Consider the following 14,508-nt stretch of genomic DNA (forward strand, 5'->3'; position numbering starts at 1 on the left):
ACAAGGCTGTCTGTGTCTCTCAGATGAAAGAGAAACTGATGCAGCAAGGGGTGAGTGGAGACGTCAAGCTGACATGGAAGAAGCAGCCTGGTGGAAAAGTCTTCCAGAAGGAGAAAGAGAAGAGGAGAAAGACGGAGCTCTGACACACACACACACACACACACACACACACACACACACACACACACACAAACACACACAAATGTCTCAAACATTATTATATCGTTGCCGTTGGGCAGAAACCTCTTATCTTCATATTTTATATTCTAATATTTTGTGTTTTTGCGTAAATGAATGCCCTAATTGATCATACTACAGCGTCACACAAAAGTATCATAAGTAGCAGACCTACAAGCTTGAAACGCGAATCCTGAAAAATAACAGTTTTGGACTTGTGAGGTTTCTACTCGACAGAGACGATATATTATTTATATACCTAACACATAATTATACATGCAGTTACAGTTTTCCCTTTTCTAGCGCTGAATTAAAAACTTTAAAAATGTATAATTGTATGTGAATAAAATATTCTTAGCAGTCTTTTGCTGAATTAAAGATTTATTGTAGAAATAAAAGTCTTATAAAAACAAAATTAAGATACAAAACCTTTCTGGTCCTCATTGCAAAGATCAAGATACTTTGAGGACAAGACAGTTTGTACAGTTATACTGTACATACATAGTTTTGTTTTAGTATCAAAACCATAATCTTAATCTTTAAGTCTTGAAGTATTCCATGGGCTGGCTGGTGGCATTTTAAAAACACAGCCTAGGGAGGCCCAGTTTTCAGCCAAGCATCAGCCTTGGGCTAAGGGTTAAGGCCAACCTTTCAAAGATTCTTAAAACTGAAGCTTGGTCAACGACGAGGCCATTGCGTTACATAATTCACTGAAAGCTAAAAACACAGAAAACATTGCCAACGAATATTCTTCAGAGAAAACGTGAGAAAATACAATTTTGACTTAACAAAATACATCTAAAATATTTTGTGGAAAATATATTTACAAGGTACAAAATATAGTTTATAGTATAATTTTGTAGATTTTTAAAATACTTCCAAACATAACAGAAGTATATTTAAATAATAGTTTCTTATAACTGTCATTATCATGACCTCCCCATGTTGGTAGCCTCAACTTGTGCTTCCAATGCAATCAAATCATCATTTTTTTAATTTTGTGTTACATGCGAGTAACAGATCTAGCCATTTACTTTTTGTTGGAGTAATTCAAAGCAAAATGTCAGACAGTCAGCGTGCACTAAAAAAAAACCTAAACATGTACACAATTCAAAATATATAATTCTTCTGGTGTAAAAGCAAATTAGTTTCCACTGGTTTCACACACAAGTTATGGCTTGATTCTTGCATCATCTCTGGTTGCCATTGGCTGGATAGTCCCACCTCTCCCCCACCCCATCATATTTACTCCTCCTGTTGCTCCAAGATGAGATAGGACAGCGAGTTGATGTCCGTCTCCCATGGATGACTCTGCAGCACCAGAGTCACCATGCTGTCCTGGCCAGGGAACACCTGACAGAGGCTCTCCCTGAGCCTGGCTGTCTCCTCCGGGCTCCTGTCCACATTGCTCAGCCCCGAGCCAGAACCTCCAGACCCCAGCTGCTGCTTTCTGGAAGGCTGATGATGATGCTGCTGGTGGTTCGATCCTGCGTGTCCCGCTGGTCCCACCCTGCTGCTCTGATTTCCTCTCCCCTTCCCCCCGCGCCGGGCCCCCCTGCTGCCGCTGACCTCTGCCGCCGCCGTGCTCTCGTTTGTAGCGCTGCCGCCTTGCGTTCGGTCACGGAAGTGCAGGACCTCGGTCTGGGAGCGCGGGGTTCTGGCGGTGGAAAACGGGAAGGGGGAGGCGGTGCCGGCGAACGAATGGCTGCCGGGATCCGGTGGTCTGAGGGGAGAATCAGATTTAGTTGTTTTTTGATATCATTATTTTATTATCGTATTATTCAGTATTATTATTTGTGAAAATTATGAGTGTGAAATTTGCTAATAAAAACAAAAACAAATAGGGAATAAGGAGAGCATGAGAAATAAATACCGTAGTGTCTGTTTTTGTTTTCTGATTGTAGTACTTAAAAGGGATAGTTCACCCAAAACATTTCAATCACTCACCCCATTAAGAGAGGAGTTTTTTTTAGTTTTTGTCGCATTCCTAAGCCAATAATTTGATGACCGGCAGGAGACTCAATGGAGACTCTTTGAGTTTCGTTTACTACATGTAAACAAAACAAACCAACTACAGTAAACTAGGGAAAATTAAGGGCATAATGACGCAGAAGCAGGGAAGAAAACAAATGAAAGAACAGGTAAAAAGTCTGTTGTGTGCTATGTGCATGTGTGTTCCTAACACCTGTGCTGTGAAAGTAGGAAGTCATCCAGATGTGGTCCTCCTCTTCCCAGGGGGTCATCTGGCACCATGAAATGGTCACCAACAAATGTGTACTGAAGAAGCCTGGTAGAACAACATCATCATCATCAGAACAGAAGAAAAGCCCTTAATTTATTACATTTTTTCTATTCTTAGACAATTATTTGTATCCCTTTTTTTCTCCCAATTTAGTTGTTATGCAAATTAATTCCTTTAAAAAAATGGCATTTATGGGTTGTGGCAAGAGACACGAAAACAAGAGTAAAGAGGTGAATCATCACAGGTCCTAGAACTGATTCAAACCTGGGGCGTTGGCAATTCTGCATCACATGATTGTGTCTCCATGGGGCCCCACCACAACACAATGACAGCCACACTTAAACCAACAGAAAACCAGCCTGACAATGGATTAAGTTTTTAAACTGCCATTTTATTCTGTCTCTCTACCTCTTTTTGATGATGTCCCTCCATACGTGGGACTCGTCCAGGAGGTCTCTGAGGTTGTCATTTGTTACAATCACTCCGTCCGTCTTCTGGGCCAACTGTAGCATGAATCTACCGGGAGAGGAGAGGAGAGGGGAGGGGAGGGTTGGGAGAGGGGTTGAACAAATGAGTAGCCCCACCGACAGAAAAATAAAGAACATTTATTCTCGAGGTGATTGACTCAGCTCTTGATAGGACTAACACTTGCTGTATTTTGGGATGTGGATGGGCCGTTGGGGTGTGTGTGGGGGGGCATTGAGGTGAAGTATTTTGGGGGGAGGGACACATATTTTACCTTGTAGATCAAATTTGGTTGCATCTGGGGCAATCTATTTCCTGAATGTAATTTTACATTATAAGACTACAAACATTACATTTAAATGTTCAGCTTTTAATAATATTGCTATACGGAAATAAACGACACACAGGGCAACTGAAATTCCTCAAATCAATGGCAATGGCTTACTTTAGAATTCATTTACCATATTCGCACATCAGCATTTTTGTGACATAAGAGCAAAATGGCCGCTGTGTAAGCAAAGCAAAGCAAAGTTTGTTGTTTACCCAGGGTGTCGGACTAAGTACGAAACTTGTTTCCAGCCGGACCCTGCATGGAAGCCTTGCTCAAGGGCTATTCAGCGGTGATTCATGATTGATGTGATGAATTGGGGAATCGAACTAGGGACCTTCCGGTATCAAGGCCGCCCCTCTAACCACTAGGCCACCGCTGCCACCAACTATTGTCAAGTAATCACACACAGTTGCAACAAGCTTGTGTGGTCCTGCAGCTCTGAGGTGAACCAACCAACCAACCTGTCATCATAGGAGTTGATTCTCTTGCCCTGGACCTCTCTGGAGGGGGTGTATGAGACCAGGCCCAGATCCTGTAGAGCGGTCAGGAAGTGCTGCTCTGGAGGCAAAACAAATACAGAGGGGTTGAGGTGCACCATAATCACTTAAACCCTATATAATATCTCCATATTCTAAATGTTTGTGTTTTTTCCTAAACTAACGCCCTACTTGATCATACTACAGCGTCACACAAAAGTATCCACAAGCTCGAAACGCGGCTACTTTTGATACTTTTGCATTTGATCCTGAAAAGTAACAGTTTTGGGCATACGAAGTTAAGAAGTCATGGACGTTTGAATTGTGTTTGTAAACCAATCTTTTCTCCAGCGACTATTTTTGTCTCAAGTCCCGATGGGTCCAGCCTATTGTCTCGGGCACTTCTGCTGCAGGAAATCTTAACAGGAACTCTCAGAGGTCAAACGAGGCCTTCCTCCTTTCTCGAGAGGAAATTGGCTCCCGTCTCCTTTTAACCTGTCACAGCAGGACCGGAGACAATAGGCTGGACCAATCAGGACTTGATCCGACCTGGGGTCAACTGCTAGGTGTTAGGTTCACCTGACACCATCAACACGACGGCTGACAGAGCATGTTTCCCGGCTCTGCCACGGAGTGCTAAGCATGCACTCAGCCACCGTGACAGAGCTGGGAAACGGATCCGAATTTTATTCATTTCACTGTTTTATTATCATTATTATTATTTTTTGTTTATTTTTAATATGTAGCACTTTGAGAATTGGTTAAAATATAAGGTGCGTTACAAATAAAATGTATTATTACGGCTTTCGGACCAACAATTCCACTTTATTCAATATTGTTTTGGGAAAAAGAGAAATAAGTTGTAGACCGGCTATTCTCAACAAAAAAAAACCTCTATTGTCATTGCAAGTACAACAAAATTGAAAGGCTACGTTTTTGGAATTTATAAAAATTCAAAAGGCCAAAGCTTGGTGGGGGAAGGAGGATCATCTGGAGGAACCATCTGGCTATCTAATCATCATAACAACTCACTTCAAGGGAAAGGTGCGCTAAACTCAAAGGACAGTCTTGAGGTTAAACTGGGTACATATTGTTGACAATATACACAAGGAAGAAACACCCGCACTCTCTGCAGCAGTTTAGGAGTCTTTAATAATGATCCGCAGCAGCAGTCTACCAAAAAATGGGTGCGTTTCAGCACGGACTGTAGGCCTTCCTCAGCGTTACTCGATACTTGTTACTCGACACTCGTTGCTTTATACAGCTGAGTCGTTACGACCGAGTATGAGAAATAACATGTGGCATTTAACCCACTAGATCACTGTTTCCTATTAATTCCTAAAGAGTGGGTCGGGACCCATGTTTGGGTCGCAAGTAAATATCCCCTTTTTTCGTTTCCTACATAAAAAAAATATACATATATATATTTCAAAAGATTAAAAAAAAAGTTTAAACAAAAAAGGTTTGTGGGTGAGTATCAGGGAAATCTACACAACGGCTGATACACAACTGATAAAATACACATCTCACACACAAATGTGGTAGAGCAGTAAACTGAGTTACCTAGCAACACTATCAGGCAATGCAAGTCAGGAAGTCTGCTGCTATGCTCACACACCTTTATTTTTTACTTCAGGTACTTACCGCTCCTTATGGCTTAGCTCATGTACTTACCGAACCGGGTAACTATACGGTACTATGTGTAAATATGTAGATCATTTTTGTGTTTTTATTGATCTCTCTCCCTCTCTTCCCCTTGCCCCCCCCCCTTCTTCATCTTCTTCCCTTTCTCTCATGGAAAAAAACAAAAACAATGGAGCTTGCACCAAAACTAATTTCACCCACTGTTTACACCTGTAAACCTGTGATGTGACAATAAAGTTGAATCTGATTCTGATTCTGAGGGTCTCCTAAAAGCTGATAGGGGATTCTGTGAGGGCCGGGTATAATTGCCGTAGAATCCTATGACATTATTGGGATTGACCTATATCAATCATCATTTTAGCCATCAAGTTGACATGGTTCTCCAAATAAAAGGGAAGAGGGGAGGGATTCAATATGATTACAGCTGCTTATGTTATTAGTCATTAGTCAAATGCACATTGTCAGCTGAATACTGTATTGCTGACTCGGCTAACACCAAATCCCTTATACTACAGGCCAAAGAGTATGAAAGCTGACCCTTGTGGTTCAATTTTTGCACTGTGGGTTTTAAATGACCAGATTTCGCTGTGTAATGTTCGTGGGCGATTACTCTTATTTCGTGGGTTTTGTAAACAAATCTGGACAGATACGTCATGAGACTTTGTCAGGAGACCCATCTCTTACGGTTAACACCCGTCTCTCTCCCACAACATGGCCATGCATCATTATGCAAATAAATACAATAACTTCTGCATCACGTGTCTATAGAGTCTATAGCACTGGTACTCACTTCTTACTTATAGCACTGGTTCTCAAAATGGGGTGGAAGACGCCCAGGGGTCCTTGAGGGAGTTCCAGGAGGTCCCCAGCTAAATGATTGATAGTTAGGAACCTTTACAGGTCTGTATCTCAGACAAATGGAACAAAAAAGAAAAGGGTCCATTTGGTTCCATTTGTACCCTCTCTGAGTTGAGTTATTGTAACACTGTGGATTTTACAGTGTGGACTGGACTGGGGTCTCAGAATTGAAAACCGTGCCGAACGCATGTCAAACTGAGGGTCCTTTAAATTAAATAGGTTGAGAATCACTGCTGTATACAGTAGGACAGGAAAGGGCCTATAACGTGACGTGAGCACTATAACTACAGAATAACTATAACTATATCGTTCACTTCGGTGTGAAGTTTGTAAACTCTGCCATCCACTTGACTTTAAAACGTTTTTTTTTTAAAACTATATTTTTTATAGTTATAGTACTCAGTGTGAATGGCCCTGAAGTGTTACCTTTGACCCTGGAGTCTCTCTTTTGTCTCCACTGCGGCACGAAGGTGCTGATGCGACGGTGGCCTCGTTTCCAGAAGTGTTGCACGGCCAGGGCAATCCCTCGGCAGGAGAAGAAATGACCCAGTCCATGGCTGGAAGGATCAAACAAGTACTTTAGACCAGTGTGGTTCGCAACCTTTTCAGGCTACAACCCCCCAATGCATTTTGTTTTTTGACTCTGTTCCACAGATAAATATTAGACAAACCTGTTTAGGGCTGGGCAATATGGTATATAAAACTCTATTCAGTGAAGTGAAAATCTGACGATGAAATCAGAAAAGTTGTGGTTTTCAATCTGTCTTTCAAACAGTGTGTAAGGGACAATAATTTCACCAAAATAATCTCCATTTGTTGGTTTCTTTACCTTTAACCACTTGAACCTGGTGACTCCATTTTGGTCATGTCATTATAGGCCAAAATAAAATAAGATAAAAGTGTTGTGGGCTTGAAGATCGGCTATTTTTGCTCTTTGTCATACAACAAAGTACATAAGTCTATATCATATATCAGGGCCGGGGTCGTCAAGTTTGACCTCCATTGTCCATTTCTTTTCTAATGATGGCCAGAACACAATCTATGGCTAACTGGAACATGTGACAAACCACTGTATATACAATGATAACTATATATAATGATATATTGCTATGATAGTTAATAAAAAAAGATGTGTGTGGTATAACTACTGATAGAAATGTGTGTGTAATAAAATGTACGTACAGAAATGCTATCGTAATCATTTTGTGCAGGTCCCATCTCATCAATGTGGCACTTATATTTAGTCAAAAAGATTTTTTTTCCGGAGAAAGACTATCATACTCCTTTTTGAACAAGAGCTCTTTTATGTTTCAATGTCACCTCTTAGCACAGAAAGACACAGTGTATCAAGGCACATGAAACACAGTTTGGGTTTGTTGTTAACCCTCTGGCATCTGGCATTTTGTTTTAAAATACAAAATGACTATCCTTTTTTGTCAGGGCTGGCAAAGCAAGGCCGACTTTAAGGGATTTTAAGGAAAGTTGAAAACAGAGCATTCATCCTACCCGGTTTCATCCATGTAAAGCCATTTCTGTCCATATCCTACCTAGTACCTATGTGTCATCGTCTGTTTTGAACCCATTTGATTTGACATTAGGGACCTGTTGCGACCGCATGCCCTTGCTGACGTCGACCCCGAGTAGGGTTCTCATCCACGACCTTCCGCATGAAAGGCCTATGGTCTGCCCGCTACACTAGGGTGGCCCTACCTAGTACCTATGTATAATTATAATAATTTGCCGGGCCAGATATTATCACTGGCCTGTTGCCTCCCAATACCCTATATACTTTGTCGAACTAAGAATAGCAAAACGTGGTTAACCTGTATTATTCACAAATCTGCTTTCAGTAAAAGTATAAAATCTGCAGTACCTTGTTGAGTTGTGTAGTAGTTCATCATTTTTGGAAATTACACCTAAGAGGTGCTATGCTATTTCGTATCATGTACTGTATATTAGCTCCCTTACCTCATGGCTACGTTGCTCCCATCAATGATGATCATCCTCAGACTGGGGTTCCCAGGCTCGTCGGTAAGCTGGAGGTCAAAGGGCAACTGCAGGCCCTCCATGAAGCGTTGTTCCCCCGTCACCACGGCCCCTGATGAGACGGCAGGGAAACCCCGGACGTCCCTCGACCTGGTGGGGGGCGGCGAGTGGCTCCCCGCGAGGGCCGGGAGTTGGACGGGATGAGATGCCGGGTGGACATACTGGGGCACCTGGGGTGGCTGTTGCTTCTGGGGGTGGGTGGGTGTCTGGGGGTTTGAGGGGAAGCTGGAGACTGGGTTGTGGGTGAGGCGGGGGACCGTTTTGGGGGAGCTGGTGGCTTTGGGTCTCGGTTTGGGGTGATTGCTGAAGTGGGAGTCCGCGGCAGTGGAATAGGTGGGCTGGGGAGGTCCCCTGATTTCAGGTGGTATCTCAGAAGGATGAGAATTTGAACGCTGGTGGTGGCTGGTCGGTAAGACCGACACATTTCCATTTTTCCATGGAAGGAAATGTGGCTCCAAATCAGGTAAGCCTCCACCAAGCACTTCCAACCTTCCCCTCGGATCCCATTTCTTTTCATTCCCGTCTTCCAGGACCTTTCTTTCCACCTTATTTCCTCCGGACGCCAAAGGGCGAGTCGACGCCTCATTTGCTCTTCCTCTTTCGTCCTCTCTTGTTCCAGCTCTTCTTCCCTCTCTTTCCAGCACCCCCTCGTCCACCTCCATGGGCCCCTCTCTCTCGGCCTCGGACCTGGAGGTTTCGGCCTCTTTGACGCCTTCTTTCTGCAGCTCCAGAAGCAGCTGGTGAGTGGAAAGGTCCGGCCACATGCTGTAGACCTCAATGACCCTCTCCTCGGTGTACCCACAGCTGGCCGCAGCTCGCTTCAACACCCCCAGGACGAAATCCTCCTCTTCTCCTTCCTTCTTGCTGTCCCCGTCCCCCTCCTCTCTCTTGCTCCTTCGTCCTTCTCTTTCCAAGCTCCTGTCCACTGCTGACTCTTCCGGAGAGCCGTCCTTCCCTCCGAGTTCCTCTCCCACTCTGTTGATTGTCGTCAGGTTCCCTCCATGACTTATCCCTCCCCTGTCTCCCGGCTCTCTGTGCTCCGTCTCGCTGGGTAGGTTAGTGTCGTCTTGATGCTTTCGGACAACGTTCCCATTTTCTATTTCCCGGTTTCCGTCTCGGTGCCGGTCTGGGTCACTTTGTTCCCGGTCGCTGCGGTCCTGCTCCTGCTGGACCAGGTCCAGAATCTGCGAGGCCTCTTTGGGCCCTGTCCGGGCGATGACACGTCTCACCACAGCCTCCGTGTACCCCATGGCCGTGAAAAACTTCAATAGCAGCCTGAACTCCTTCTTGCTTCCCACGGACAGCAACAGCTCTCCTTCTCCGTCTTCCTCACCCCGATCTTCCATGACGTCCAACCTCCCTCCCCCTCCCTCCGGCTGACCTTCCTCTCCTACCTCTTGCGGAGAACCCATCCGCCGATCCTCGGCACCGCCTGCCCTCAATCGGACACCGGCGGAGGAGGCGTGTAAAGGATGGGGGCAGTGATCTGTGGCGCCGGTTGACGATGCCGGCGTATGCGGCACCCCACCCGCCTTTCCGCCCACCCGCGTATCAGTACCTGAATGAAGTGGAGAGGAAGATGGAAAACCCCCAAAACGTTCCACATTGTTAAAGTCCCGTTTACCAACATCACGCCTTTCATTCAGCTCTCCGCCTAATCTATCGCGCACAGTCCCATCTTTAAGCGTCAGCCGTTGCAAGGCACCCTGCGTGCTTGCACCCTGGACGTCTCTGTGGTTCTCTCTCCCTGCAGCAGAGTCCCCAGGGCTAGAGATTGACCCGAGCCCAGAATCCCTCACCAAATCCAGCAGGGTCTCCTTCACAGACCCTGGCAGTACCAGAAGGTCCAGGGTGTGCCTGTCCTCCCATCTTTCGACCAGGGACTTGAAGGCCCGCCGTGAGTCCAGTAACTCGCCCAAAGCCCTGTCCCCGACCTCAGGCGTTCTGTCCTGGATGCCCTTGTACCTCTCCACCAGGTCTGTGATGAGAGAGTAGGCCTGCACCACGGGCTCCGTCAGGCCTGAAATCAGCAGGCAGCCCGGAGAACCGATCTGAGATGTGGAAAGAGATAAATGAAGAAACATGTCAGTGGTGGAAGAAGTACTGACATTTTTTTACAAAGTACCAATACCACAATATAGAAATACTCTGTTACAAGTTCCGTATTCCATTTTACTTGAGTAAAAGTACAAAAGTATTGGCATCAAAATGTACAAAAGTAAAAGTAATAATTTTGAAGAAAATCTACAAAGTAAGTAGTAACTGAGTTTTCAAATAATCATAGTGGAGTAAAAGTACAATATTTGGTTCTGAGATGTAGTGGAGTAGAAGTAAAGTATTGAAAATTGGAACTACTTAAGGACAGTACTTGAGTAAATGTACTTTCCACCACTGGAAACTGTAGCTGGTGTGCTGCCCTGTCGTTATGATTATATGATTAGGAGGACTGACATTTATCTGCTTTACCAGTAAATACATTTGTTGATTCACTCTCATCTGGTTAAGCGTATCAGTATGTGCTTACGCACATGAGAGTGACTTAACAATGTATTTACTGGTCAAGCAGATAAATGTCAGTCCTAATCATGTATCACCTGTTCAAACCCTCTATCGAGAATCTCAATCAGACTTGCAAATAATCCAAGAAATACATTGAAATGGCTCTAAATCAAAATACATCTAAACCTAAAGTACACCATATTTTGAGTTAGTACCATGTCGTGATGGTATAATTGATGGCATGTTTTGCTGGTGCATTACACTGCTTCCCATACTTACCACTATATGTGCTGAGGTGGTTTTCATCAGGCAGTCCATGAACAGCCCTCTGGCTCCACAGAAGACACAATGAAGGACCTCAGGGTAGGACACCTCCTGCTGTTGCTCCTGGTTCACCACTCCTTTCACAAACAACTGTCACAAATATAGTGTGAAATGTAAGTCTCTGATGTCATTAACTTATTAACAAACAATGCTGTTCATGTAGCTATTTTTGTAGTTATAGCACAGATTCATTGGTTTAATAATTATAATTGTGGCGCCACAACACGCCACGGTGTGACGCGTTGTAAGCTTGTAGATCTGCTATTTTCACTCTTTTGGAAACTGCTTGAAAGTTTTCTCCTGTAATGGCATGCCTAAAATGGGCATATCAGCTTTTAAGAAAAAATGGCTATGTTATATTAATATGATACTATTCAGGTGTCGGAATTCGGAAATACACTTTAAGTAAGAGGACGCCAGACGATCACAGGTTTGAAAACCTGTAAAACACAACGATAGTGGAAGACAGCACATCCACAAAATTATGAACATGAATGGTAACATTACGTTACTTTTAAAGGAAGCTATAAGAAATGTCTAACAGTCTTTCAGTCTGTTGCAGTTTATATCACATACTCATGAACTTTGTCTACAGTTTTAAAAATGAACAGACAAGAGTTGCAAAATGTTGTGTGTGTCTACTCTTGATAGTGCCCATAATCAGCAGCATAAGTAGAGCAGAGTTGAATAACAACAAATACACACACACCGCCCAAGTCTAGCTGATACTGATATCGCTAAAGCAGAGTGGTTCTCAAAGTGGGGTCTGGGGATCCCCAGCAAAAGCAGCATCCCTATCATTTTAACCACTTTATCCATTTATATGTTGGATATTCAAAAATAGCAGATGTACAAGCTCACAGCGAGCTTCTACATCTGCTATGTTTAGGAAAGGTTTGAAAAATATCAAAAATGTTTGGATTTTTTTTTATAATTTAGATTTATTTTTCTTAACTCTTTAACTGCCAGAGTATATACATTAATTAATACAAATCTTCTCTTTTGGGGGGTCCCTGGCACAAAACATTTTCAGATGGAGGGTCAGCGGCCAAACAAATATCAATTTGGGGGTCCTTGACATGAAAAAGTTTGAGAACCAGTGGTGTAAAGAGGTCTTACTTTGGCCTCCGTCACATTGCTGCTGGGTCCTCTCAGCTTCAGCCACATCTGCCCGTTGTTACTGTGGGGCAGGCCTTCGGCATCGTCATCCGCTCCGATGCCGAAAGACACCCGGAAGATCCTCTCCACGGAGCCGTGGAGGGACATCAGAGACCCTCGCAGCATCCCGACACATGCAAAGTCATCCTCCACCTCCTCCTCCCGTTCTCCTCCTCTCCCATCACTACTTCTCCCATCGCCTTCTCTGCCTTGCATTGAGAGCGCTGGCAGCAGCCTCACTGTACCACAGGCCATGATGCCCTGGATGTCCTGCAGACAGAGAGAGGAAGGGGGGAGGGGGAAGGGGGGGGGCAGAAAGATGTACAGAGGGGGGAGGGGGTAGAGAGGTAGATAAGAGAGACAGAGGTGGTAGAGGGAGACATAAAAAAGTGAGGGAAACAAAGGGAGAAAGAGGTATAGATAGGTAGAGTAGAGATAGAGGAGGTGGAGGCAGTGAAAGAGAGAGTCATAAAAGGTAAAGAGAGGTAGAGAGGTAGAGAGAGAGAGAGAGAGAGAGAGAGAGAGAGAGAGAGAGAGAGAGAGAGAGAGAGAGGTAGGGAGAGAGAGAGATGGAGAGAGAGAATGAGAGGGGTAGAAAGGGAGGTAGAGAGAGGGGAAAGGGAGGTAAAGAGAGAGAGAGGGGAGAAAGGGATGGAGAGAGAGAGAGAGAGAGAGAGAGAGAGGGGGGGGAGAGAGAGAGAGAGGGGGGGAGAAATGTAGAGAAAGGGAGGTAGAGGGAAACAGAATGTGAGGGGGAGAGAGAGAGAGTGAGAATGAGAGGGGGGAAAGGGAGGTAGACAGAGAGCTATTTAGTTGAGTGACTTACTGACTGTTTTTTACCAACACCAGGCCTCCATACCTGTGTTTACAATTCTTAACATTTGGACAAAGACGAAACTTAAACCGTCCTGAGTCATTTCATGTAAATAAACAGATGTAGACTACGAAGCCATGAATACGTTTAAACTAACAACGTAAACAACAAGGTTGCTGTTGTTGTTGTTCGCTGTGTTTACTTACTGTGTGCTGCGACTCATCCGTCTGTCCTTTAATGTGTTGTTGTGAAGTAGTCTTCCACAGTGTAGCCTGGCTACGCTGCCGCAGCTCAGGGAATTATATTATGTCCAAAGTTCCGAGACACAGACATCTATAGTTTGATTAGAATCACAAAGGTGTAAATTAAAAACTACAACTGAGCGACTGCGTTGAAAAACACTGTCCGTTTACGCCGAAAAAGCTGTGATAACAGAGTCACGTTAGAGAGGAAGTGTCGTCGCCACTCAGACGGTCTGAGACAAAAACGAAACCAAGCGCAGTTTATTATTCTGAGGCGACCCGCCTACCCGCGACATACAGCTAGCTTCGGGGACAAACCCGCTATAATCAACCTCTATACAGTCTAACAGCCCCTATAGACAGGTTTATAACCATAACCCGGGTTATGAATGTATACGCAGTCTAAAAACACCACACGGTAACCGGAAGCCTCGCCCCAAAACACGCTCGCCCCCATTTGTTTTCGCGGACCGCTCGCCACCAGGGGTTCTTGTATTCCTAAATTTGTATTACTGAGGTTACATTTAGAACTAAGTTGGTTTTAATTGGCATAGTTTTACTGAGGTTAAGTTTAGGAATAAGGTTAGGTTAGGTTTAGGCATAGTTTTACTGAGTTTAAGATTAGGAATAACTAAGGTTAGGTTAGGCATAGTTTGCTGAGGTTACGTTTAGGAATAAGATTAGGTTTAGACATAGTTTTATATTGAGTTTAAGATTAGGTTATGTTAGGCATAGTTAGGTTAGGCATACATAGTTTACTGAGGTTAGGTTTAGGCATAGTTACTTTACGTTTAGGGATAGGTGGCGACCATTCCGAGGTCGCCGGATTTTACTCGGGGTGAGCGTGTTTTGGGGCGAGGGTTCTTGTATTCCACCGCACTGGTTCAACTCAGAGCAAAACAAGACGATAAGGGGGAATTCCAATGACGTCATGATGAATCGTTTCGTAATAATTATTCCCCACAACCACCACTGCCAAAGAGTCATATCGAAAAGTTTTATTATTGTCACTGACTGTCACAAGTTGTGTGACTATGCAAATATTGAGTAGCCGAGACTACTGCAAGCAGTCACTTAGGCCTATTAATCAGTCACTCAGTCAGTATTATTTTGATTTTGTTTCACAGAGCTGTTTAGCACAACACAACACAGTTTGGGGTGCGTTGAGTCAAAGTAAACAGAGTTATGCATAATTATTCCATACATTTAATATTGCAATCGTCATTGTTAGT

At 44.1% G+C, this 14,508-nt stretch overlaps 1 protein-coding gene across 1 annotated transcript; it reads right to left on the minus strand.

Moving 5' to 3' along the window:
- Positions 1-547: 547 nt before the first annotated feature.
- Positions 548-13,665, minus strand: khnyn (KH and NYN domain containing). The gene is made up of 9 exons (XM_084043534.1): positions 13,241-13,665; positions 12,182-12,490; positions 11,018-11,152; positions 8,162-10,290; positions 6,620-6,750; positions 3,677-3,773; positions 2,828-2,935; positions 2,363-2,464; positions 548-1,900 (listed from the first exon to the last, which is right to left on the minus strand). The coding sequence occupies exons 2-9, from the start codon at positions 12,473-12,475 to the stop codon at positions 1,423-1,425; spliced, it is 3,474 nt and encodes a 1,157-aa protein (XP_083899660.1). The 5' UTR covers positions 12,476-12,490; positions 13,241-13,665; the 3' UTR covers positions 548-1,422.
- Between the last annotated feature and the right edge of the window lie 843 nt (positions 13,666-14,508).

The sequence above is a fragment of the Gymnoscopelus microlampas genome (genome assembly GCF_963454915.1).
Source record: "Gymnoscopelus microlampas genome assembly, chromosome: 19".
Classification (NCBI taxonomy): domain Eukaryota; kingdom Metazoa; phylum Chordata; class Actinopteri; order Myctophiformes; family Myctophidae; genus Gymnoscopelus; species Gymnoscopelus microlampas.